The 25,767-nt window shown below is 39.2% G+C and overlaps 1 protein-coding gene across 1 annotated transcript in view; it reads left to right on the top strand.

Annotated features, from left to right (window-relative positions):
* Positions 1 to 25,767, top strand: part of plxna2 (plexin A2) — a 217,677-nt gene that overhangs the window by 174,252 nt on the left and 17,658 nt on the right. The window contains exons 18-26 of the mRNA XM_032557615.1: positions 2,435 to 2,674; positions 3,817 to 3,960; positions 4,446 to 4,680; positions 6,865 to 7,007; positions 9,970 to 10,238; positions 18,969 to 19,035; positions 19,245 to 19,391; positions 20,836 to 20,995; positions 23,472 to 23,575. Coding sequence (XP_032413506.1) covers positions 2,435 to 2,674; positions 3,817 to 3,960; positions 4,446 to 4,680; positions 6,865 to 7,007; positions 9,970 to 10,238; positions 18,969 to 19,035; positions 19,245 to 19,391; positions 20,836 to 20,995; positions 23,472 to 23,575 — 1,509 coding nt within the window. The remainder of the gene's footprint in view (positions 1 to 2,434; positions 2,675 to 3,816; positions 3,961 to 4,445; positions 4,681 to 6,864; positions 7,008 to 9,969; positions 10,239 to 18,968; positions 19,036 to 19,244; positions 19,392 to 20,835; positions 20,996 to 23,471; positions 23,576 to 25,767) is intronic.

Raw genomic sequence — 25,767 nt, forward strand, 5'->3', positions numbered from 1 at the left:
AACAGTTTAAATGTCACAAATTCTGTGCAGCAGTAGTGTTCAGTTGTTTAATAATGTAGTTCAATAGTAGAAAATATTCACAGACAATTAAGCAAAAACAAGACATCTTTTGCTTAGTACTACTTTTGTCCATGCACAACACTGGGAATATAATTTACTTTTAATATTTGCAAGCAATGCAAGAGATTAAAATATCTTGCATTGCATTAAATGTCTTTATATTCTTTATGGAATATAAAGACATTTAAAGAGGCCTAATTAGCTGGCATTGGCTGGAATAAAGTTCTCACAGTATAATACCCTTTATTAAAAATACCATAGATACCACAGTATTTATACAAAAATGTGAAAAATCTGTAGTCTGATACGGGCCGTTACGTTTCAATTACTGGTGAAAGTTGGACAAGTTTGCTCTTTGTTTATAATGTTTATGGTCACAATTTCTAGGTACAGCCAAGATGTTTAGAGGATCTGTTTTGGTGGCCTAAGCATTGAGTCTTTTTGCTTTTTGCAGATAATGAGGCTTTTTAGGCTTCATTAGAGTTGTCCGTTGTGGTGAAGATAGAGCTGAGCCAAATTTCAAAGCTCTCGATTTGCGGGTCAATGTATGTTTCTACCCTCATCTGTAGTCACAAGTTCTGAGTAATGACAGAAAAATCGAGATTGCAGATTCACACAACCGAAATGAGGTTCCTCCACAAGGTATCCAGACTGGCCCTTACTCAGCTGTTTCTGAGCTAACCTGTGAATGTCTTGGGATTCCCACTGAGGAACTGACCCAAACAACAGCAAAAATTAAGGTAACAGAATATTTAAAATATAAATAATGTTATAAAAATTAGCTGCTTTAATTTATATAGTCAAGACAGCCATATTAGATTTTTAAGGTCATGTTTGGTGAGAAACCCACAACATTCACTTAAGATTCTGACTTCCAGCTTCAACCAATTAAGCAATGCCATTGGATTGCCATGTTGCTTTTTTGGGTCTTTTTTATGATATAACAACTGGCCTGAAGCGCAAAAAAAAAAAACATCAAAGTTTTGAACTAGGTCTACAATGCATATTGTGCTGAATAATTTTTTCTTTTGCTATTATGCTTTTTTACAATTAGTAGGGCTGTCTACTCAGAAAGCCAGCCAGCAGCAAGCTCCAAAAGACATCTGGCTTATATCTAGCCAACTGTAGGTTTACAACAGCATAGTGGTGATAACATCAATGTTTTCTTAGTTTCCACATGCTGACTTGTGTTTCACAACCAGAAACATTTTGAAACCGAAAGCCAAAGTTATCCTTTTTATATGCAAGATAAGTGTGTATTCTTTTTCAGCCAGCTGCACTCGGTGACTGGAGACAGGAAGCTGGTTATTCTCGGTCTTTCTGCTGCATCCCATTTAAAGAACTTTTTTAATGTAGGAAATGCATGACTGGAAATTTTTGTTTAGTTTTGAAAGAAAAACCTTTCTACACCTTGATGCCATCCACCCGCCCTATTAATTGCTTATCGAAGTGATCATTAGTTGCAATAGAAGTGCACTGATTTCAGAACATGAGGATACTTGAAAACTCTTGTCTCCAAAAGGGGAGTTTGTAAAGATGTCAGTCCCTTCCTTCAATTGTGCTCCTGCAGCTCACCTTACCTCATGCTGGCAAAATCCAATCGGTGTACCTTACATAGATGAGTTTGCATCGATCTCCCTCGCTTTCTCCACAGCAGCAGACAACAGGTAGGAGGTGTGGTAGCTGCTGCCGTTCGCTATCTTTGATGATATTTAGCTCTAATTAAGTTTTTTCCCCAGAGAGAGAACTGGAAGGGAGTGAAAGGAGATAAAAAAGAAAACTCTGCAAGCAGAGTGCTGTGCTGCAATCAATCCTGTCTCCTCTTTCCCTCTGCTGCTGAGCCAGGGAGGATGGATGGAAGGCAGCTCTCACATCTGGGCAAACTGGAGAGAAGTAATAAAAGAGTCATAGCTCAAGCTTTACCTGAGGAGACAGAGGAGCGATGCCTCCATCCTTTGTGGATGTTGTCCTCAAGTGTTTTACAGTGAGGCAATAGCAGTGATTTATTTCTAGTTTTATAGAGGCTTCCTCCACAATAAAGATGGATTTAATGGCAGCAAGTAAATCCCTTTTCCTGAAAAGAATTGAGATTTTATGTGCCAATTATTAGGCTGGTTAGCTCCCTGTGGAGTCCAAGCTGGCAACAAAATGTGTTACTTAAGAACTCAGCTTAGGTTATTAGAAATAGATGAGTTTAGAAAGGATGAGGCTTAGCATTTTATTGTTGAGCCAGAGAAGAGAATCTGGTTATTGCAGATGTTTAAGTCACACGTTGATTTCAGAGTCTCTTGGGTCTTTTGTTGCATAATGTGTATTCTTCATGGCAAAAAGTGAAAGATGCTCCTCCTCTGTTTCTTACCCTCTCCCTGTATAGGTGTGCAAAGTGCTGAATAGCACCACCATGAGCTGCTTTGCTCCCTCCCTCATGGTAGAGTACCTTCCAGGCTTGGACGCAGTGAAACACGCGGATGAGTTTGGCTTCATCTTCAACAACGTCCAGGCGCTGCTGGTCTACAACAACACCAACCTTGTATACTACCCAAACCCTTTCTTTGAATCCCTCAGCACCTCAGGTATCCTGGAGCAAAAGCCTGGTTCACCAATCATCCTCAAGGTAAGGAAGAAGAAGAAAAAAAAGCCTTTTTCACACGTTTTCATGCTATAAAACATCAATAAGAAGATTTTAGAGCTTAATTCTAATCAACCCTCTTACCGCTGACACCCATTAATAAAATTCAATGTCACAATCTTCAGAAAGCTTCAAAGAGAACACTAGTAAACTGAATAACATGATGGAGAACAGTGAACACACCAGATTGATGACAGATAAAGTTCTGCTAAAATACAAATCAGGGTTTTTAAATTAACAGTCCCAAGCTTTGAACATGTGAGAGCGGTGTTCATCCAAAAAATGGAAAAAATATTAGACCACTGCAAACTTACCAAAACATGGCCAGACACCTGAACAAACAGGCTAACAGACAGGAGGGAATGTATAAGAGAAGCTACCAAGGGTCACATTGTATCTCTCGAGAAGCTGCAGAGATCCAGAGCTTATTAGAAGATTCAAATACAACATAACAAAATCTGATGACAGCACCGTGTTAGGTCTGAGTTGATTGAAAAATGGATGTAGTCATATAATTTGCAATTTTGGGAGAAAATCTGTTAGAGACTGAGACTGTGAAAGATGTTCACCTTCCAGCAGGAACCCTAATCACACAATAAAAGCTACAAGAGATTTCTATACACCAAGGCATGCTCATGTAGTCAAAGTTCAGACCTAAAACCAATTGAGAAATTGCAGAAAATCTGCATCCAGTCTTAAATTTTAGCTCTTTTGCCAAAGAAAATGGGCAAAGATGGGCTTGTGCCTATAAGCAGAAGACAGTTGCAAAGCACTGTAAGTCATTTCTCTTTGTTCAAAATGTTACTTGTCTTTGTTTTTAATTTCACTGGATTGTGGCATCAGCTAATTTCCATAATAATTTTGTTATTTCTTGGTAACAGAATGTATCAGGTAATATAATTCAGTCATTTGTCTCAATCATCTGCTGTTGTTGCACTGTGAAACATCTAACAATGTCAGATCTAAAAACCATACTTCGCACCAGCTGGGTCCAAACCAGTGGAATGTAATTAGATGGCAGATTGGCTTTTTTGGGCTCATATAAAATCTGGGATCTTTTTTTTTTTGTCTGGGTTTTTTTTGTGTGTCTGAGTTTATTCTCTCTGTCTCTCCCTGTATGCCTACAGGGCAGAAACCTGATTCCCCCAGCGTCTGGAGGGGCGAAGCTTAACTACACTGTACTGATAGGCGAGACTTCCTGCTCTGTCACCGTGTCTGAGAGCCAACTGCTGTGTGAGCCTCCCAACCTCACAGGCCAATACAAAGTTGTGGTCAGTATTGCTTTATTTCCCTCTCTTTACTTCTCATTTGACTTTCTGCGTTTGTATCTTTCTTTGACCTTCACTTTCCATTTATCCCTGTATTTGTATTTTTTCCTCAGTCCCTGGCCTTTACTCTCTATTATTTGTGTTCTCATCATTGCTCATTCAGCTGAGGGAATGGGGTCAAAAGGGAGGGCAGCTCTGGTTGTCAAAAAGTTCCAACTAAAACCACAGCAATTATTATTACTTGCCTACTCAGTTATTGAGTGCATGGCCCACACTAATTCCCTCTCAACAGCAGCACACAGGTAGCCGTGTGTTTCCACTCAGCGTCAGTGTAAGCCAACAATATTCACTTTGGCTTTAGAATAATTAGGGTTCTATTTGGAGATCCCAAAGTGATGCAAGGCAATTTACAAAAAAATTCAAATGCCACTGAGACACAAGAAAAACAAATAATGTTGTAGTTTTTAATCATATACAACTATTTACAGGTTCAAGTTGGAGGCCTCCACGTGTCTCCAGGAGCGGTGCACATCATGTCTGACAGCCTCCTGACCCTCCCCGCCATCGTTAGCATCGCAGCAGGTGGCGGTCTCCTCCTCATCATCGTCATCCTCGTACTCATCGCCTACAAGCGGAAGTCGCGGGAAAACGATCTCACCCTGAAGCGCCTGCAGATGCAAATGGACAACCTGGAGTCCCGCGTTGCTTTGGAATGCAAAGAAGGTTGATGTCAGAGCTGCACAGCCTGCATGCAGACAGAGTTCATGCCTGATTTTAAAATGAGAATGCTCATGGACCTTTTAGGCCTTCATAATCTAATTATACACCATCATTTAACTGCCTGTTCTATAACATATGCAAGTGAGGGGTTGTAAGGAGCATATTTCCATTGACGATAGTGTAATCACATAAGCATAAATGTGTGTTCGAGAGTAATGTACAGTAAGTAATTTACTGCCAGATAGTGTTCATAAATTAATGCTGTTAAATTATCTATAAATCTAGGCCAGTGAGTCATCCTGGTTGTTTATTTCAACAGATTTAGTTAGTTACCACTGCATGCGACCCATCACGCATTAAATTAGATGCTGGCATTCAGAATATTAGATTCTGAAAAATGTCTACAAGCCTCAACTCAAACTGGCTCAAAAATATTTATCGTCTAGATCAGGGGTTCCCAAACTTTTCCATGTCACGTCCCCTCAAACAACATTAACTTCTAGGCAGGGAATGCTTTTCCAAACCCACAATGCTACAAAAGCTATAAAGCATCAACTTTTAGAACATTTTAATCTCTCTTTTATTTACTATTCAATTATTACTGCACTCATTTAGGTCAATGCCTCTTCATACCTTTTGATTTTCATTGTCTATGACTTCTTAGGGTTTTTTGGCTGCTGGTTGTTTTTTTTTTGTTTTCAGAAACTTGTCCATTTTATGCTTGCTACGCTAGCATAAAATGCGTAGCGTAGCAAATTACACAATCAAATTTTAATTATTTAAACTTTGTTTTTTATGAATAATTGAAAAACACATGATAAGAAAAAATAATTGGATTGAGTTTTTTGAGTTTTTTTTTTAATCTTCTTTCCTGCGCCCCCTCTTGGCCTATCAGGGGGCCATGGCCCACACTTTGAAAAACTCTGGTCTAGTTCAAGTAACTCCAACATCATTCCAAAAAGAACTAGATTTAAAAAATAACTTTGAATGATATAAAATGTCATTTTTTTCATAAAATTTTTGTGTAATCTTCTTAGCCACACAATGCTGAGTTTTAGAGATAAAACTGAGTCTTACTCAAAAAAATAACATCCAATGCTCTTCCAAAGGCTGTGAAATTGGTTGTAAGTGTTTCTGTTGTTAGGCGCTTAATTCTTTCAAACACTCCTCAGTCCCTTGTGTTTCAGGATAATTAGAGGTCCCAGTGGTTAATTTGAACTCTGACTTTTTCCATACAGAGACTCCAAATCACCTCAGTCTGACCTCCAGTTATCACAGTTAACAAGCACAAAACAATCAGTAATGGAAGGGTCAGTATAGCCACTCATTAAAATGGCAAAATTAGCTCAATGGCTTACACTTTTCAGAGGATTTGATCAGCCAGAGAAAACCTTGTTAGCTATCCCCTCCAGCCGCCGCCTGGCCAGCTCCCCCAGTATTAAGCTGTGAAAAAAATGTGAGCAATTGTCAAATGACAGACAGGCGGCTAGACACAGAGTAGGCAAACAGAGAGAATCACACGGGCAGCCTTGGGAAAGGAGAAGATTAATGTTTTAACCATTAGCAGTGACCAGGAGAGTCCTGCCTCGCAGGCCGGATTTAGCTAGGTGCCCAGGATCCCCTGCAAGTTACTCCAAGTCGCAGGGGTACTGTGAGGCCAGGAGACCAGGACTAAGATGGTATAGCTGGGTTTAGAGAAGGATGTTAGGGGACCGCTGCTGTTCATGTGATAGGCTACAGGCAGGGAGCCTCCCCAAGGGCAGCCCAGACAAGCAGCAGGGCTGTGGGCCTCAACGAGGCTGAGTCAGGATGGAGCCAATTAACTGTAGCTCACCTGCAGCCTCACACTGAGATGACACAATCTTTTGGGGCCTTTGCTACAACCAATTTACTGGCTGGGAGATAAAAATGAGCTGAAAAAATAGACGCAAGGGTGTGTGTGTGTTTGTGAAAGAAAGAGTGTGTAGTTTTTTAAAGAGAGAGATGTGAAAAGCTGAGATCCTCTGACGTGAGGATGATCTTGAGCTTTCTGTCATCCTCATCATGCGGGCAGTAAGCACCATAAAGATAAGAAGGATTCTCTTATTTGGTCCTTGGGGATTAAGGAGCAGTTTTATTTCTAAGATGCATTTCTCACATATTTCTTCAAACTGGTCTGTTTTTCAGTTTTTTTTCCTTCTCTACCAGCCTTTGCAGAGTTGCAGACAGACATCAATGAGCTTACCAGTGACCTCGACAGGGCCGGTATCCCCCATCTGGACTACAGAACATATGCAATGCGAGTCCTCTTCCCAGGCATTGAGGATCATCCTGTCCTGAGAGAACTTGAGGTAACAAACTACAGAGCTTGAACAAAAAAATAGGAAGAAAGATAACTGAGACACAAAGGCAGCTAATGCATTAAAAATTGTCAACGGAGGGTTAGAGTAAGGTTAAAAGAAACAAGGAGAGCTGAGCAGTGTGTCTCATGTCACCATCCCTGCTGTAGCGTTTCCTCCATAACCACAGAATTGCTCAGTGGGAGAAAAGGATACCAGTCTGCCAGTTATGCTTCCTACTCTGTGGTATGACACGCATGCTTAGTCAGTCATGCTGGTCAGACTACACACACACACACATATACCTCACATGAAGGCTCCCTCATGGAAAACAGGGTCCCAGCACATTGCTATTTCATCCACCAGTGGCTGCAGTATGAGGGGTAATGAAGTGAATAATTCCCACTCCTCAAGTAGGAGTGTGGACTCTTCTACTGAGATGAAAACTGTCCGTTTAAGACTTTTTTGCTCCTTTTCACGGGGGGAGGGCAGGGCTGGGAAATTACTTTGGTTTTCTAGATATTTGCAGCATTTAATTTTGTGGGATGCACAGTGTTCAGATAAGGACACTGTAAGGAGATCTATAATCGCTACCAATATCTTATTTTATTTGAAGATCAACATTTGTGCAGCGGTTTAAGTCGGGCTTAGTTAACACTTTTTTAAACCAGTAGATGGGTATGTAAAAAATACAATAAAGAATTTACTACCCCATCTTACTCAGTGCCAATATAAAATATATACAGTACAATTCAATCCTGGTCAGTTATACATAATCATTTAGTCACATCTACATACAATTAGAAAGTCCAGTTCAACATTTTCATGATCAAAATTGCTGAATTTATGCTTTTTCTGCTCAAATACATGAAAGAACTACAGGACCAGGCAGTGATGAACTGTGCCTCACTGCTACTGGTGGCACTGTGAAAATGGGGAAGGTGAGGCAAACAGTACCATGCCACACTGATAGGGGGCAGTGCTGAATCCCATTTGTACAACGGGAAACAGATGCGACTCTTCTATGAATTGAAAAGACTGAAAAAAAGGGGCGGGGACGGACCACTGGCAGTCTCATACCTTATTTGGAAATGGGACCATTGCACTCCGGAAGTGAAGGGGGCGCTATTTCCTATATTATCCGCGATCTCCCGTTTTTATTTTATTTTCATATTTGTGATATATCTTCACCTTTAGGAAGGTGTTTCACTCTCGGCATGTATTTGAACTTGTCTCTTTTATTTAATTCAGTGCAGCTCACAGTTTTTAACAAATTCTGTAGCTTTCGGGGTACTTCTAAATCTGCTTCTTAGTCGCATCTTTTCAGGCCTGTTACTGCCTCTAGTGGCGTGGGGGTGGTAACACAACTAATATAATTGCATTAATCAGAATAGCAGTCTTTATTATTTGCTACTAATTCCGGCATACATTGTAAATAGTATTTTTATGATAGTTGATCATGTTTCTTTTCATGCCTCCTTATTTAATGTATTCCTCATATAATTAATGGAGATATTAAGATATTATTTATAATATATAAAAGTCTTGTTTATGGAATTTAATTAGCTCTACATTTTTAAGAAAATGAAAAAATATGGTGTTTTATAATTTATCTCTTACAGTGCCAGTAATGTCCGTCCCCGCCCCTTTTTGTTTGCTGTAGTGAGGTGTGCTTGTGGAAAACTACAAAAAATACAGTTTTAATATAACCATTCCAGGGAAGCTCTCTTCCTTGGTGATTATCTCTATTAAAGCAGCCAAATTTTTAAACATCACAGCAAACAAGAGTGAATTTTACAACTGAGCTACTGGGTTATTTGTGGAGGAGGACAGGTCACATGCACATATGTAGGCTGTAAGATCATTTACAGTTTTAATGAAAACAAAAGTCAAGATCAACCAACAAAAACCAAATAAAAACACATGTAATAAGATCATAATTTTGATCTTATAATAACTATTCTTTTGTGTGTTTTTGCCATTAAATTATTGAAGAGTTTGTTATTGAGTAGAGCATAATTAAAAGCTTTAAAAATAAGTAATGTGGCAGTTTAGGTCAAAACTCGAACTTAAAAGTCTGTTTAGGTAAAAAAAAATTTAACATTTGACTCCAGAGAAGTCACTGCTTCACCAGTCACTGGACTGTGTCAGCACTGAACTGGAAGAACAGACAGAAAGAACCACTCACCCAGATGTATTTTCAGTTGGAATGAAACACAGACATGCAGTAACTCAGATTGAGGCAAAATTCAAGAAAAAAAAGAAAGCTACACAGAGGGCCAGGAGTACTTTCTACTGAAAATAAAAACTAGGAATACACACGTTTAAAAGCAGAAATAGTTCCATCAAAAGTTTTCCTACACTCCCTTTAGGGCCTAAAGATCCTGTGATTAAAACTTACTGATAGTCCCGCTAAAAACCTATTTTTTTAAATCGGCTTTTGTTTAATTTTGCTTTGTGTATTTTTTATTCTGTTTGTTGAAACACAAGGATTTTTATCTTTAAAAATGCTATATAAATGAAGTTTTACTTACTTACTTACTCATTTACTATAATCATACATTTGAAAATGTATGTTCTTATAATAAGCCAGACCTTTCCATCCGAAGAACTCAAATAATTTATGCAAACTTGGAAAAAAAAAATATTTTCATTGTCAGATTGATTTCTTGAAAGCATGACATATGACTGAAAATGAAATGTCTTAGTCAAGACACAATGCTTTTTATGGGGGCTGTGGTCAATAATTGAGTCTCTTAAAAATATGAGTGATTATTTTGATGCCCTTAGAAAAATGTTTTTTTATTAGACAAGGTCACAATAAACTATGAAGAGCACTATAATTGGAAAAAAAAAAAGCTCTACAGTATTATCAGTCAGGAATAACGTTATTCCTGGCTGAACGTTATTGTCAGGAATGACGTTGGCTACTCATTAACCTCTGCATGTGTTGTTTCTCCTTCTTCGCCTTCAGGTGTCAGGCAATGGCCAGCAGAATGTGGAGAAGGCCCTGAAGCTGTTTGGTCAGCTCATCAACAACAAAGTGTTCCTGCTCACCTTCATACGAACGCTTGAGATGCAGCGCTCTTTCTCCATGAGGGACCGTGGCAACGTGGCCTCGCTCATCATGACGGCCCTGCAGGGGCGTCTGGAGTACGCCACTGATGTTCTCAAACACCTGCTGTCGGACCTGATCGACCGCAACCTGGAGAGCAAGAACCATCCCAAACTGCTGCTGCGCAGGTAACTCACATCGATTTGCTTAGTCTAAAAGGCTTGATTAAGTTGTTTATCTATTACACTTTATTAGGTAGGTCTATAGAAAGCAGTGCCTTGAAAGGCGCTAATGTGAACAAAGAAAAGCTATTTTATTCATTTCTGTTTTCATTCTGACTTTAAAGCAGTTCAAGAAGGTAACACAATCAAAGAAGATCAGGAACAAAACATAAATAAAAGCCCCTTTGTTATCATACTTCTATCATAATTAGGAAGAGCTTTAATCCTTTGTAATGCTGTTTGTGTTACGTAACCATTTCTGAAGTTTAATTTAGACTAAATCGAACACAAACAGGCTTTTTGTGGATTCTGCCTCTTGTGTGGTTAGTTGTGCAGACACCAGACGTAGAGTCCTCATTTAAAACCATGGGAAAAAGTGTGGAGCAGCAGGAGGATGTTGATCCGTATTGACAGACAGATGAGGATTCATTTAGAGCTGCATGTTCCTTACCCTTTTTCCTTAATGCATTCTGATTTTCCCAAGAAGAGACATTTCGCAGAAAAGGGTTTGTAATAAGAGCTATTGTACATCTTCAGTTTGCTGAGATAAATGACATGTAATATTCACATCAGAGGAAACATCTGAATTCTCTACATTCTCTCTGTTTCTGTCTCTCCCACTGCTCGCTCTTAATGCCAGTCTCACTTATGCTTCAGGCTCGGTCTCCTTATGAAACATTCAGATCTAGTTCAACTTAACTTTTTTCGCTCTCTCTCCTTCTCTTTTTTTGTGGATCCAGCATACATTGTGCTGCTCGGGAGTTGGGGGATGATGTATTAAAATTTTAAGCACCTACCGGGTCCTTTCCTTGGTGTCCTCAGCTGCTTTTGTTAGCTATGTAGATAGGAATGGATGGACAAACAACAGCCAGCTCAAAAGATATGCACCAAATACATAGCAACTTGAAAAGCCCAACTGTTAGGTTTTATTTTGATTATGTTTACATGACTAACAAGGAGAGACAGTGACAGCAGGCAGATGGTAGAATTAAGACAGCATGTTCCTTCTAATGTTCATTTATTGCCTGTATTTGAGAAATCAACAATATAAGCAAATAGCTGCAAGGCAGAAACCATTGCTTAGGAACAGAGGGGGTGAATGAAAGCAGCGTAGCTTCAAACGACCCAGATAAAGTTATTCCACATGACAGCAGGACCCCACGTCAACTTAAGTTTTCATTATCTCATCTCATTAGAAACACAGTGGTACATAATCCTCAGGTTTGTTCTATTGCTGCCTGGAGGGGCACATGTCCTACAGTTTTTACATATCTCCCATTTTATGTGAGGAATTTAAGGGATTACAGATTTGACACGGCTCTTTGCTGTTGTTGCCGTCTTTATCGCTTATTTAGAACAAAGCCGACTGCCGAGCCAGTCGACTGATGTACGCGCATTTACCCAGCACATAAACACACTCATCTGTGATGATAATCAAACGGAAGGTGTCATCAGTTTGTTTGCATGCGGTGTGTTTTGTTTTCTTTTTAGTTCTAATTTTTTTGAGTACACTGGTGTGAAATATTAATTTAAAACATTTTCAGTTTTTTTTGTACGAGTTCTTTTTTGCTTTTTAGTTACATTTGCACATATAAATCATCAAACAAATGTTGACATCAGACAAAGATAACCTTAGTGGATATAAAATGCAGTTTTCAAATGTTGATTTGAATTTATTATGAAAAACGTAATCTAAGCCAACCTATGTGACATAAATGTAGTAGTTACCTGCATCCATTTTGGCCAACTCTACATCACATAATTGCTTCATTTCACTCCAATTTGAGGTTTTTAAAGCAGTACTGAGATTTCATGCCGGTTGTCACAGCGTCAGCGGGTCTGAACTTTGATTAGACCATTCCAGAGCTTCCTTTTCTGCTATTCCAAGTTGGTCTTGCTGGTGTTCTTTGGATAATTTCACAACAGATGCACATCTTCTGAAAGTTTTAGTTTAAGTACCTGCTAGTAAAAACATGTGGGGTTCAATTTTACATTATATTGAAATTGTATTCCAATTGTTCTATCGTTATGGCTAAAAAAAATTTTAAAAAAACAAAAACCACAAACTTAATAAGCTGCTTTTAGCCATGTTAGATGTACTGTATGTACTCATAATGAAGGTAATGGTGAAATTTTACATCACAATGATGAACAAGGGGACAGATGCTATAATTGAATTCAGTTTTACAGACGTTAGCCAACATTTCAAGGAGAATGTATTTTCATTGAGAAAATTATAGAACAGAAGATGCAAGGGTTTCCTGTTTTTGTAATGTTGTTTTGAATGAAATTATTAATATTATACTAGTCTGATGAAGAGACACAGACAAGCAGGCCATTTCTAATTTTTTTGTCCTGTTAAGGCAACAGAAAATTACAACTAAAAATATCTTTATCTTCCAAAAATCTGAATATTTAGTTGTAACTATTTTTACATTTCTGCCTGAAATGTAACTTTACTTCTTGGCCATTACCTAAATAGCTCTATGCTAGCTAGCAGAACTGCTGTCCTATGAGTAAACATTGCATGAATTCCACATAAATACGGTGGATTTTGAAAATTCATGTTGTATTTGTACTGAAATTATTAAATACATAGACTCTACTCAATAATTAAATGACATATAAAGGCAAATTGTGCTAAAACAAAGCCACCCCTCAGATTTTCATAGCAAAATTCTGGAAACCAAATGTGTGGTACTTTTGTTTGCCTAGTGCATAAAATTCAAATAAAATACATTCAAATTTATGAGGCTAAAAACAAGGCACAATTTGAAACAGTTTAGTTTGCCAAGTACTCTATGTTTGCTTAGTTAAATTACCTTTCTTTCCTTCTTGAGGTTCAGAGTATATCTGAGAATTACTAAATGGATGAATAAGCAGGATGAAAAACAAATAATTAGTTTTCAAGAAGTAATTAATTTAAATAGTTACACAGAATTCAGCTTGACTTGCCTCCCTGGCAGGGAGGTTTGTGTTTAAATGCCCTGGAGGAAAGTATTGCTTCTTGTGTGCCTACTCTTTTACCCATCCAACACATCAGACGAATGGAAATGCATCTGTAGCATTTGCTGTATCTTACATTTACACAGAAATGATATGAAAACCTCCAGTCCATTAAGTTAAATAACATCCTCCCTACCTTCTCTGAAGTGTTTTCTTTTTTCAGGGAAATGTAAGTTTCCTTTAGTACGTAAATATTTCAAAGGCTTTCTGAGTGTTGAAAATAGATTTTAGTTTATAAACACTACTATTTTTCTAAAAGCTTTCTGAAAGAAGCATCTAGGTTTTATGATTGATTTCCTCACTCTTTATTGCATTAAGGAGAATCGATGCAGCACCTGGCACCTTGTGATGTTTGGATTTTATTTAGTGGATCTGGATTTTCTTTTCTCTGCTTATACATAACATAATCTTCATTTCCACCCATGTCTTTTGTCACTGGCTTTTCTCTCTGCTTATCATTTAAAGTGCAAACTCTAAAAAAAACATGCTGAAATAGTCACTTCCTTTTTCTGTTAAGATCTTTTCCCCATTATCTCTATCATATTAACTTTTGCCATTCCTCACCCAGTTTCTTTGTCTTGCTCTTAATGTTCTTTAAATGGAACAACAGAACATTTCGTCTATCACCTTGAGACTCTTCAATCTTGTCTTATTTTTCTTCTCAGCATTTCCGTAATGAGATTTCCGCCCATGCAGAGCTTTGGTGTACGGCATTATTCAGAGCATGCGTATTGTGTTTAGCATTAGTTTCATTGAGAGACATTTCAGTGGCTGCTAAAATATCCACCCATGCACCCTCACAACCATTAGGAAATCCGAGATGGGGTCTGCTCTTAAACACTTTGTGGCATAATGAAATCCTGATGTTCATTAATGAAACTCAATTAAGAGAGAGAAGGAAGCAGAGGAAAAGGAGGAGGACAAGAAGGAGAGGAGAAGGAGGAGAACAAAGTGCTTCTCCCTGCCGACATTCAAGAGAAGAGATATTAAGGGGGAGTCAGCACAGCCCCCGCACAAAAGGCTTTATTTGACTTCCTTCTTCGAGACTTGCTGAGCTTATTAAAATGCTTAATAGGTTCCATTAACTTCTAACACACGCAAGTCTCATAAAAGCAGGAATGGGAGGGGGTTGCACACTAAGCATAGCAGTGAGGGGTGGGGGGTAAATCCTTGTAGAGGAAGGAGGGCGATTACAGAGGGATTTGGGGCATTGTCCAGAAAGATTCACAATAAATTAAGGCGTGTTCAGCATGAAAACACAGCCCAAGGCTCTAATGGCTCCTTCACATGTTTTCAAACTGAGACGCTTTACTGTGCAGCACGTTATTGTGCATCATTCTGCTCTTCTGAATTCTTTAGATGTCTTTCTTTGTCCAGTCCCCAGACATCATCACCTGTGAGGGTTTATAAATTAAAATAGAGTCCTGGTGAAATGTGTAGATTTTATTTGAATCCACACACAGTAAATGTACAAGTACAGAAAGCACATGCTTGTTGTGGCATATTTCTGGCTGAATGTATGACAACTCTGCTTAGAATAACCGATAGGGTTTAAATTGGTTGAAATCTAGACTTTTAAGGACAAACCTTTGGAAGCCCATTCAGGAAACCCAAATTTTTCATTCTTAAACCAATTTTGATTTATTTTCTTAATTTGTATACACTTTTATCCCAGCTATATCCAAGCTGTACGTATAACCCAAACTATCACACTCATAAGAAAGGAAATTGTTTAGGAACGACTCAGAAACCACCAAGACGTAAGCATTCCAAATCTGGAAAGTCTTTAAACCCAGATTATAGTCCACAATGAGACATGTTTTACATCAGCATGTGGTATTAAAAAGTCCTAAACCAAAGCCAATGTATCAAAATCAACAATTTTAACTCACTGAAATATGCAATCACTTACATGGACAAGCCAAATGTCTTCTAGAGAAAATTATGATGTTCAGACAAATCCATAGTTGAGCTATTTAGACACAATGACAAGTAGCATGTTTGAAGATCTCCAAATTTAGGCTTTCAACCCTAAGATCATTGTACTGTATTGATTTATTTGTTTTCAAATATTCTGAAAGCAAAGCAGAAAAAAGGACTGCTATCTTCAAATTATTTAACTTCTTCTCAAATCAGCAACTGGTTGGTGGAAACTTGGAAATGACGGTGGCTTATACAGCACAATAATTCCAATCTCCCATCAAAACTCCTCTTGAAATGGATGAAACATCAATGTTTACCAGACACACATCCCATAAGATTTGCACTTATCCTACATTTACATCAGGCAACTAACTGGAGCTAAGAGATATTAAACAACAGCTACAACCAAGTTACCCGAATAAGCCTGCAAAGAGCAAAGTCAGAGGTCTTGAAGGATTTTAAACTGGTAATAGTTCAAAATAAAATGCAAGGTTTACTTTGGGTTTTGGCCTCTAATTATTTATTTAGTTGGTTTAGATCAGGTTTGGACACAGTGTTTACGGGGTTTAGGCTGGGTCAGCTCAGACCTTTTAGGCCTAATCTAAACTCTATTTCTACCTCTGTTCTGCCCCATTGTGGTAAAGTCGGCTCCTGCAAATAAATTAGTTCAAATGAACTCTACCAATTCTACCCAGAAGAGTGGTCAAATATCCAACCACATTCTTAAGCTATACAAGAAGCTTCTTAATGCCAACAAAAAGGTAGTGGTTAAGGTGTAGTTTGCAAAGAAACTTTTGAATTTCCCCAACAGATATTTCTGTTTGTATTGAGTGAGTATAGATCCTGCATCTGTGCATTGAATTCCTGTTTTTACTTTGAAAAAATAAGATTTTAAATACATTTCCAAAATAGTTAATCAATTGATTGATATTGAAAAATATGTTTGCATCTTTCTCCCTATGAAGAGTATTCTCCCATCCTGTATGTTAAACGGGTTGAACTTATCTATACCACCTCCAGTCAACCCTTGCCCAACCCCCTGCTGAAGCATCACACTTAATGGGGCTTTCATCCAGTTCCTCTCTTAGCGTGATGCCAATAGACTGGCCAATGGACTCGTTCACAGGGGAGTAGCCTCCGGCTGTGGGAGACATCATCAAAGCGCAGACAGTCATACATCATTCAAAACAAAATATAACCCCAGCTTTATACTCAAGCAACTGAGAGGGGGAAAAAAATCCATGAGTTGAATTGAAAAATATGAAAATCCTTAATCTTTCCTGTTTTAATGAGAAATGGAGAATGACTGACACTCTTTCTCATCTCAGTGACTAAATTGGTAGCTAGCGTGACCTCTCTGACTCAGACAATCCTTCTGGTGCTTTTGCCTCAGCTCCAGATTCCTGCTTATACACCTTAAACATGACTTAACGCAATTATCTCCAATAATAGTAGTAATCTCGCTTCAGGTGTAATAATCTCCAGCATTGTTGAGGGTATGGAAACCTTCTAACTTGCCTTTAATACCTTCCTGCTTCGATTCACGGTAATCCGCAGGTCAGCCCGGGTCCTCCGCCATATCCACCAGAGTAATCATAGTAATTTACTGTTGCATAAAGGAAACGTTTTTAATGCATTGTCCCTGAAATTGGTTGCGATCACTTACAGAGCTTTATGGCAGGGCTCACTTGCAACCAGGTGGCAATCATAAAGCGTCTCAGTCTTAAACATAGCAGATACACTTTATTGTGGATGTTATCAGTCGCATTCAAGCAAAGAAGAGAAATAGCAGTACCTTTAGTTCAGACTATTTTGTAGCACACAGTAGATAAACACTATTTTAATCTCAAGAAGTGTGGTATTTAATTTTATTTTTGCTTGTATACACAATGAACCTGCTCTTTTAGTATCTTCTTTAGCTTGTTTCATACAAAGACAATCTAATACAAAGAGAGCATATTCTGTGTAATTTACTTTTCAGGGCTTTTTTATTGCTGTACAACTATTTTTCCAAGGCTCCCATTTTTGCCATATAAATTCACTACAGAAAAGATTTTTTTTCTCTAAGATTACTGTTCTTAAAGTACGAAGGTGTATCTATATGTTATAGTATGCACGATATTATAAAACCCACAGTTGATGCTGATATGATGACTTACGTTAGTATTAACTTACGTTGGAATACCAAGATAATATTTTGTGTTGATCCATTCTTAAGTTAAAAATAACCTAATGATACCTCTAACATCTACTAAAAAAAAGGTTGCTCTGTACAAGTAATGTAAATTTGACTGACATAAACGAGGATGCTTCTATCAGCTTGTTTTATTACTGACCACATTATTTTTAGGCGCTCCATTCAGTTTAATTATGAGGCTGTTATGTAATTACAAATCGATTATGTCAGATCCTCCGGGGGGAATCGTGTTATGGATTTTCTTTTAGTTTTGCATGTTCTGCAACTGGGGCTCAATGATGACACTGCTGGTAGCACTGTTGCGTTGCAGCAAGAAAGTCCTGGGTTCAAATCCCAACTCAGGAATTTGCATGTTCTCCTCCATATGTGAGTTCGCTCCAGGTACTCTAGCTTCCTACCCAAGTCAAAAAACTGGATGCTTGAAAGTCCCGCATCCTCCATATAATATTTCTGTTTGCCGAGGTGACTGGAGGAATTACATCTGAACTTATGTATTCAAATGGTGCTGCAAGATCTCCCTTTTCTGGTCCTCAAAAGGAAGTCATAAATTAACAAAAAGATAATAGTTGTTAATCAATCAGAGCTTTCCACATCTCGATGCAGTGAAAATCAAAAATCCTACACCTGAATCCCTACTTTACCCCAAGCTCTACCTAATATTGATGTCTTTTACTTGAACCTCATGATGAGTTACAACAACATCAAGATAAGGTGGCCATTATTGCCATTGTTGCAAGTAATTAATTGTCCATTCAGGGGAAGCCCAGAACTTTAAGCATTTTTTTACAAAATGAGTCAACAGCTCATTTTTGCTATTCTACTTTGTGCGAATATAACAAACCCTTTCATCTAAGCTTCTTGCTCATTAATAGTTGCATTTTTTTATTTTTTTATTTAACTCTTGTTCTCTTGTGATTCATGATGCTGCTAATGAGGTAGATGTAGAGATATTTGTTTGGCATTTAGAGCAAAAATGAGCAGAAATTATGAAAGGGTGCAGAGTTTTGTTGCGTGCTGCGTGGTAGAAATAGTCGGAGGTCAGTGCACTTTTGTGTTTTGTTTTTTTCTTTCTTGGCCAATCAAGCCCAGCAGCAGGCTGTAGCTCCATGTGTGATTGACTGGGAAGGGCAGTGGAGGTGGGTAGGAGGATGGGAGGAAATGAGAGGAGAAGAGATCGTTTTGGCCGCGATCAGGTGTTACCTGGCTGTGACAGCTCTCGTCTCTCTCAACAGCTGAGGCTTGTCACAGCTGCTGATGTCCCGCTGTGTTGAACCACACATGAATAATCAACTGCACGCGTGCCTGCTCTGTCATGCACACACACACACACCCTTATGTGCAGAGATGCCCCCTGTTTGCTCTGCTCTGTTCTCTCACTGTGACCACGGGGTTGTAGGCAGTATACAAGCAAAACCAAAGGCGGCTGCTCCATAGCCAAGATGTCAGGGAGATCTCCCTTAGGTTTTTTTCTCACAACCTCATGAATTATGGAGGTCTGTTGTTTTCTGAAAGTTTTGGCTTAGTGAGAGAGAGACAAAAATTACATTTTATTTTGATTCATGTAATTTCAGAACAGAGTCGGTTGCTGAGAAGATGCTCACAAACTGGTTCGCCTTCCTCCTTCACAAATTCCTCAAGGTCAGTGCACCAACAAATGTGCGGAGGTGTTTATATATGCACATGCAAATCCATTCTTTGTATCTTTTTAATAAAGCCTCCAGATTAAAGATGTGATTATGCAGTTTGTGTTTTCAGTCTGGTGAGGTTTCTTTTTTTCAGGCCGGGGTGCTCTGTCATGTGTGAACCTGTGGGTTTGTCTGTCTGCGTGCGCGCGTTGGTGTTCACAGGAGTGTGCAGGGGAGCCGCTGTTCATGCTGTACTGCGCCATCAAGCAGCAGATGGAAAAGGGGCCCATTGACGCCATCACCGGAGAGGCCCGCTACTCCCTGAGCGAAGACAAGCTCATCCGCCAGCAGATCGAGTACAAAACCCTGGTACGTCACACACCAGCAGACACAGCAGAAGTTTGCACAAAGGCTTGCAGACATGGACAAACATGATGCTGCCAGGCTGACACGTACACACACGGACTCAAGTGTTTCTTTTGTTTTAAGTAGTGGCCCACCGCTGACTGCATCAGGTTTTCTTTTACTTATTTCACATTTTCAATTTTTAAGATGACATTGGAGAGTATATATTGTTGTTTGTTTATTTCAAAAGGGACAAAGCACATCTACATAATATGCTAGAGTTGAATATAAAGGCTAGTTTTCATCTGTAATCCCTCAATCAATATAAATACAATACATTAGGTTACAATACAGACAAATTATCAAGCTTCTTCAAAAGAAGAGAATAATAACAATGATAAATAAAAAAACATTTTTATCAGGTTACAAATTTTAAATGTAATTTAAATCTACTTTAAATAAACTTGATTGATTGTTCCCACACTTTATGCATTGCAAGAAGCACATTTCGGTTCTTCATCTGAAAATAGAGTTTAGCACATCTAGAAACCTATCCAGACATGAATGTTTACCCAAAACTAACAAACAAGACAAACAGAGAATTAATCTGATTGTGACCGGAGCTGCAGCAAACCACACCTGAGTTGAGAGAATCTATTGACAACTATTTGTCATGCACTGCACAAATCATCTTATACAGAGGAGCTGGTCAGTTTTTCTGTAAAGATGGATAGAACTCAAAGCAGGGAAATCCTGGACTAAAGCCTGTAGAACCTGTGTGACATTTACCTCCTAATAATCCTAGTCCAGACTTAAAACAAATAAAAAATCTTTGGCATGACTTAAAAGTTGATTCTCATAGACACTTTCCATCTAATCTAACTAACTTGGGGTATTTGGCAAAACTGCAATTCTAATCCAGATACACTAAATACAATGCATCAAAATTTTTTATCCTTTAGCGTAAGAAGGTTCAAAGGGCATGAATGCCTTTGTAGAGCAGTGTAGCTGTGTTTCACTGCACTACCTTGGGAGGAAAATTAAGCATTAGTCCCACAGGAAGCCATGTTGGTCCAACATCAGGGTAGGTGGTTATAGACTGGAACAAACCAAACAAACCTCTCCTCACGTTCTATCATGAACAGATAGAAAAAGGAAACCTCTCACACAACCAGCATGTGACATGACAATGCTCTGATTGCTCTGACTGGGAATTTGGCTCATTATGTGCTAATGCCCCGGCAGTGCTGGAAATTGGTGTCCCGCCGAAGGTGTGAAATTAGATTTTGGGATGCCAGTAAGAGCGGAAATGGTTTCTCAAAGCTCCTGCTACGATCCAAAGAGACTCTAATGAGGGAAAAGCCACAAGCTGGACCCGCGTCCAGTCAGGAACCAGCTTTTCCTCCTCCCCTCTTGTGTTGTTTCACTCTTTCTCTCCCTCTCTGTTCTTCCCTTTTTCATAATCCAGATCCTAAACTGTGTAAACCCAGACAACGAAAACAGTCCGGAGATTCCCGTGAAGGTGTTGAACTGTGACACAATCACACAAGTGAAGGAGAAGATACTTGATGCTGTTTACAAGAACATGCCCTATTCTCAGCGGCCGCGAGCCGTCGATATGGACTTGGGTAAAGAGCCAAACACACTGAACACAAAATTCGAAGACACACAGATCCAGCAGACAGGTGTAGAGTCCTTCACACCTACAAATCCATGTATTAGTAAGAGAACACCCGAGCATGGTGGATAGATAATCAGTGCGATAAAGCTGTGCTCCAGTCTCCCAACCAGCCTCAGTGTGCTGCTTCGATGAAACTGACTGGCATGTTTTCCACACCTGCCGGTGCCAACAAGCCTCAAAAGATTTAAATAGAGAATTGCGTCTGATGATGCATGTTTTTACATCTTGGACGTGGCCGACGCAGGTAAGAGCTGACCGTCTGGCTCAGCCGCCTCAAACTAAATTCCACTCCCACACAGTCTGCCACTGCCATCCTTTGCTGTCCGTGCATCGCCTCCCATCAGTCTGTCCCTCGCCAAATTTTCTTTTAACTTCACATAAGTGTGGATAACAATAAACCCCCCAAGTCGCATGCTTATTTCAAATGAGCACGCATCTGTGTCTTTACAACACTCCCATCGCATTATTGCTTGAAAGTGATTGCATCTGTGTGAGACTGTCTGCAGGTGTACAATTCTCTTTAAAACACAGATTTGTGGGTGGTTCAGAAGGTTTGAGGCCATGTTGTGCCAGGCAGAGGCATCATGTGGTCATCTGGATGAGACACGCAGCAATAACAACCCGGTCAACAAGGGGAAAATCAATGATCATTCCCAGTATGAGGTCTACATTGGTTATCCGCCTCTCTGTGACTACCCTTATTATTATTTTATTACTGCACAATGATGCCTGAGTCACTGCCCTCCACCAGTGCTGCTTGGTGTTTTTACCTGTTACATATGGTTCCTTTTCTGCTTGCTTTTGAAAGGAAGTAATTTTCTCAGAGCTTCCTTTTCAATCTGATTTTCCTTTCTTCCCCACAGTGATAGCTCTGCTGCTGCATTTGTGATACTTGCACCAATTAAAGTGTGCAGGCAGCCTAAATATGCATCTTTCAAATGTTCTTGTGGAATGTTAAATTAAAATGCATATCAATCTCTGTCTGAGGATACACAGGAATCCTGCAGATATCTACTCATTTGTGTGCATGTGGAGCTGTGTCTCAACATTTTTCAACAAAATTATGTCTCCTTTTAAGTGGTTCTGTTCAGCCTTGTTTAAAACTTTGATCCGTCAGCTGATATTTTTATTATTTTAGGATAACGTTTTTGGTTGAACTGCCAATGACCAAGATTTCTAATAAAATAGATGCGATTTCACACATCTGAATACCCAAAAACACACTTGAAATCAACTAAACATACACAACATATAGCCCACCTTCAATGAGACAGTATGTTTAGGTAGCTTGTCCTAAATCTGAATTTAACTGAACAATATTTTTTTTACAGCCAACAAACTTCTGCAAACCATCTACAGAACTCAAAGACATTGTTACAGGAGTTAGTCTCCTGAAGAGAGTACTGCTAATGGTGGCTAATTCCCTGATTGTGATTATTTATGATTTTCTCTGTGGTTTTGATTTATATTTGTTCTTCAGAGTTTTATATTTATTCTATATGGCTGTAGGAAAAACACCAGGTGTTGAGTCTTTATGCACTGGCACTTTATTTATTAAGGTTTAATAATTAAGTCTAGTTATAAGTGAAATTGAAATAAACAAACTGGTTTCAGCCTCTGCATTCATGTTATCTTCCATCTTGACACATAGATCATCAGACTAATATTCTAACAAACATATGAGACCAAACTGTTTGTAGCAGAAACTTTATCAAAGTTCCATATATTATGTTCATGCTCCGGCTGAATGAAAATGATTCAGAATCCACATCTGAATTTTTCCAGTCACTTGTCCAACATGTTGTTTACTTAAGCAAACAAATCACCCCAAAATTAGCTTTTTGTTGTGCCAGGTGTCATCATTTAGACATTTACTGGCAACCCCTATGATCATCCCACTGTGACATCAGGTGAAGATCAATAAGCAGAAATACTAAATATTTTTTTCCTTTTCTTTTTGGCTAACTTTTTGGTCGGTGAGAGTTTTTTAGGTAGCTAAAGCCTTATTGGAAGGCAGAAGTTGCCTTCACCTGGAGCCAGCTGGAACAACCCCAAGAACATAAGTAGAGGCAAAGAGGTTGTCGGTCCTCCCGCCTTGTAGAACTGTGGCCCGAGGATGAGGGAGGAGAAGTGTTGTAGAGTTCGGTTAATGTCGCAGAACTCAGAGAGAGTGAAAAAGAGGAGTCGTGAAGTTTGCTACCTGGAGCAAGATGGAAGAAGATGGAAGATTTATCTTCCTAAGATGGAAGATAAATGTGTGTTTTACAAGCAGAAAAATCTGACTAAAAATCATATAGACAGTACTTGAAATAATTTTTTTCTATGACAAGAAAAACTAATTCAGGACTGAACCACAAAGGAGCTGATGTTTTTATTTTCATGTTTCACTTATTATGTTTCTGCTTGTGTGTTTTTGTCATCAGAGTGGCGTCAGGGTCGAATGGCTCGTGTGGTGCTGCAGGATGAAGACATCACCACTAAGATTGAAAATGACTGGAAAAGACTCAACACACTCCTGCACTACCAGGTAGGTACTTACTAAGTTTGGTGTTTTTTTTCTCCTAATTGACTCCGAAACTTCTTTTTGTCAAGAAAACCCTAATTTGTGTCCAACTTTTGCATTGGGTTTTATTATGGAAATTGTTTCACCCACACTAGCAAACTTTGATATTTTCTGCTCTTGACTTTAAGGCAGCTCAATTTTCAGTCTCTCATTTGCATGCTCATAGCTGGTACACTCTGAGTGACTCACAGAATAGAGGACAATTACTGTACAGGTGGCAGGAGAGGTGAATTCTCCGCATCACAGCTGACATTTCTCCCGCCTCCCTGGAAAGATGAGGCGACAGAAGCAAGGCGTCTCTTTACTTTCCCCTCTTTCTCACTCCATCTCTGCACCAGTAACAATTTGTCCTCCTTTGGGGGCACAAGTTCATCTTCCGCCCCCTGTTTAATAGACAGAAGAGTAGTGAGCTAAAGAGGAGGAAAGCTGAGAACAAGAAGAGATTTTTCAGTGGAATTTACGGCAGATGAACGACGAAAAGCTAAAGTGGAAGTTGGCAGATGCTCGAAAGACGCATTAAAAAAAGGAAAGGAAATAAAGACGGAAACAGGCAAAGGAGATGGGAAGCTGGTCATCTCCACAGGTCATGAATCTTTTGCAGCGTCCGCTCAGCCGTCCCTCATTACTTGGCCGAAGGGTGCCATCTGTCTAAAGACTGCATGAGCTTTGATTCAAGGTTACCTGCGGAAGGAGCAGAGGCTGTGGCAGCTTTGGTTAGAATCGCAGATCAATACTGCGCAGCCTGGAGACGCTAGTAAAAAGGAATGAGGTGGCAAAACTGAAGCCCTCACAACAGGGAGCTGCTGTGAACTCCTGCCCCTCAGGAGCAGTGGGAGTAACTTAGCAGATGTGGGAGTCATTAGAAGACGGGACACATCATAGCGTCCTTCACACAGGACTTGGCACCATGCAGGTTCTGTGGCCCCTTTGTCTTTTCACCCTCCTTTCTGCCTTTACTGTTACTTTTTTTGACTTTGGCCTCATTTACACTTCACTTCTTAAACATTTCACCTCACTCCAAATAGATTCAACATCGCTTCCTTTTCTCTCACACCTTCACAACCCTTTTTGAGGGAAAACAGACACTCGGATTTGAATGGAAGACAGTGAAACTTCTGGGGTGCAATAGCAGCAAGCTGTTGTGTTTTGTACATTTTATGTACCTGAGCATTTTGGCAGACAAGGAAAACAATTCAATGAAGTCTTTCATGAAGATTATGTAGAAAATCTTTCGGTGATGGAACCAGACTTAAACTTCTACCTGTACCTGGTGCAGTGGATAAATTACCTCAGCAAAGTAGGTTTTAATTCTGGATAGATACATGGAAACTGTTAAAATTGTTAGTTGACTTTTTATTTCTATTATTATTATTGTTATTATTATTAATAATAATAATAATTGTTGTTGTCATCATTAGTAGTTTATTTGGTGTTTATAAATGACATGTAAAATTTAGGGATGCTTAATTTTAGAAAAGTAAAAATGTCTGTAAAACTTTTTTTCACTGAAAGCACAATAATAATAAGCATTCTGGAAATTCAATAAGGGTTTTATATAATTTCTGATATGAACTTTGGTCTCCTTGCTGCCACTTCAGCACAAAAAATCAAAACTGAACCTGATTTGACATACTGTCGTCTCATTACATCAACTCTGCTAATCAGAGACCAGAAACAACACCGAATGATGGCTTGTCATAATTTCTAGGATATCTGAGCATTTTGTTGCTTTGAACACCAAAGTTTCATTGACTCCCATTAAAACCGTAGCGTCTGGCTTGAAATCAGGGGTTCAGTACCCCGACGTGTTGTATCTCTGCTGAACAGTGACAGTTTCCCCTTTAAGCACCTCGTCTAGGTCTCTTCTGTGTTTCCCCTTGGTGAAGCAGCTCAGTGTGTTTGCTCCTACCACATAATGGGCTCCTCTGTTGTTTTTTTGCACTTCTTTGCCTTGCAGTCTGTCTGCCATCGTTAGCCAAGGGAGACACTACAGAACACGCATGTGGCCACTTCACTTATTTCCTGGCTCAATTGCAGATCACAAGACTGCTATTGATCATGGATCTGAGGGTCTCTTCATAAAACCCACCGTAAGACCCAACACCGCATCACTACAGAGAAGATAGAGATGGGCTGCAGAGCAAAATAGTGGCAGG

This window comes from Xiphophorus hellerii, chromosome 1 (genome assembly GCF_003331165.1).
Source record: "Xiphophorus hellerii strain 12219 chromosome 1, Xiphophorus_hellerii-4.1, whole genome shotgun sequence".
In the NCBI taxonomy this organism is placed as follows: domain Eukaryota; kingdom Metazoa; phylum Chordata; class Actinopteri; order Cyprinodontiformes; family Poeciliidae; genus Xiphophorus; species Xiphophorus hellerii.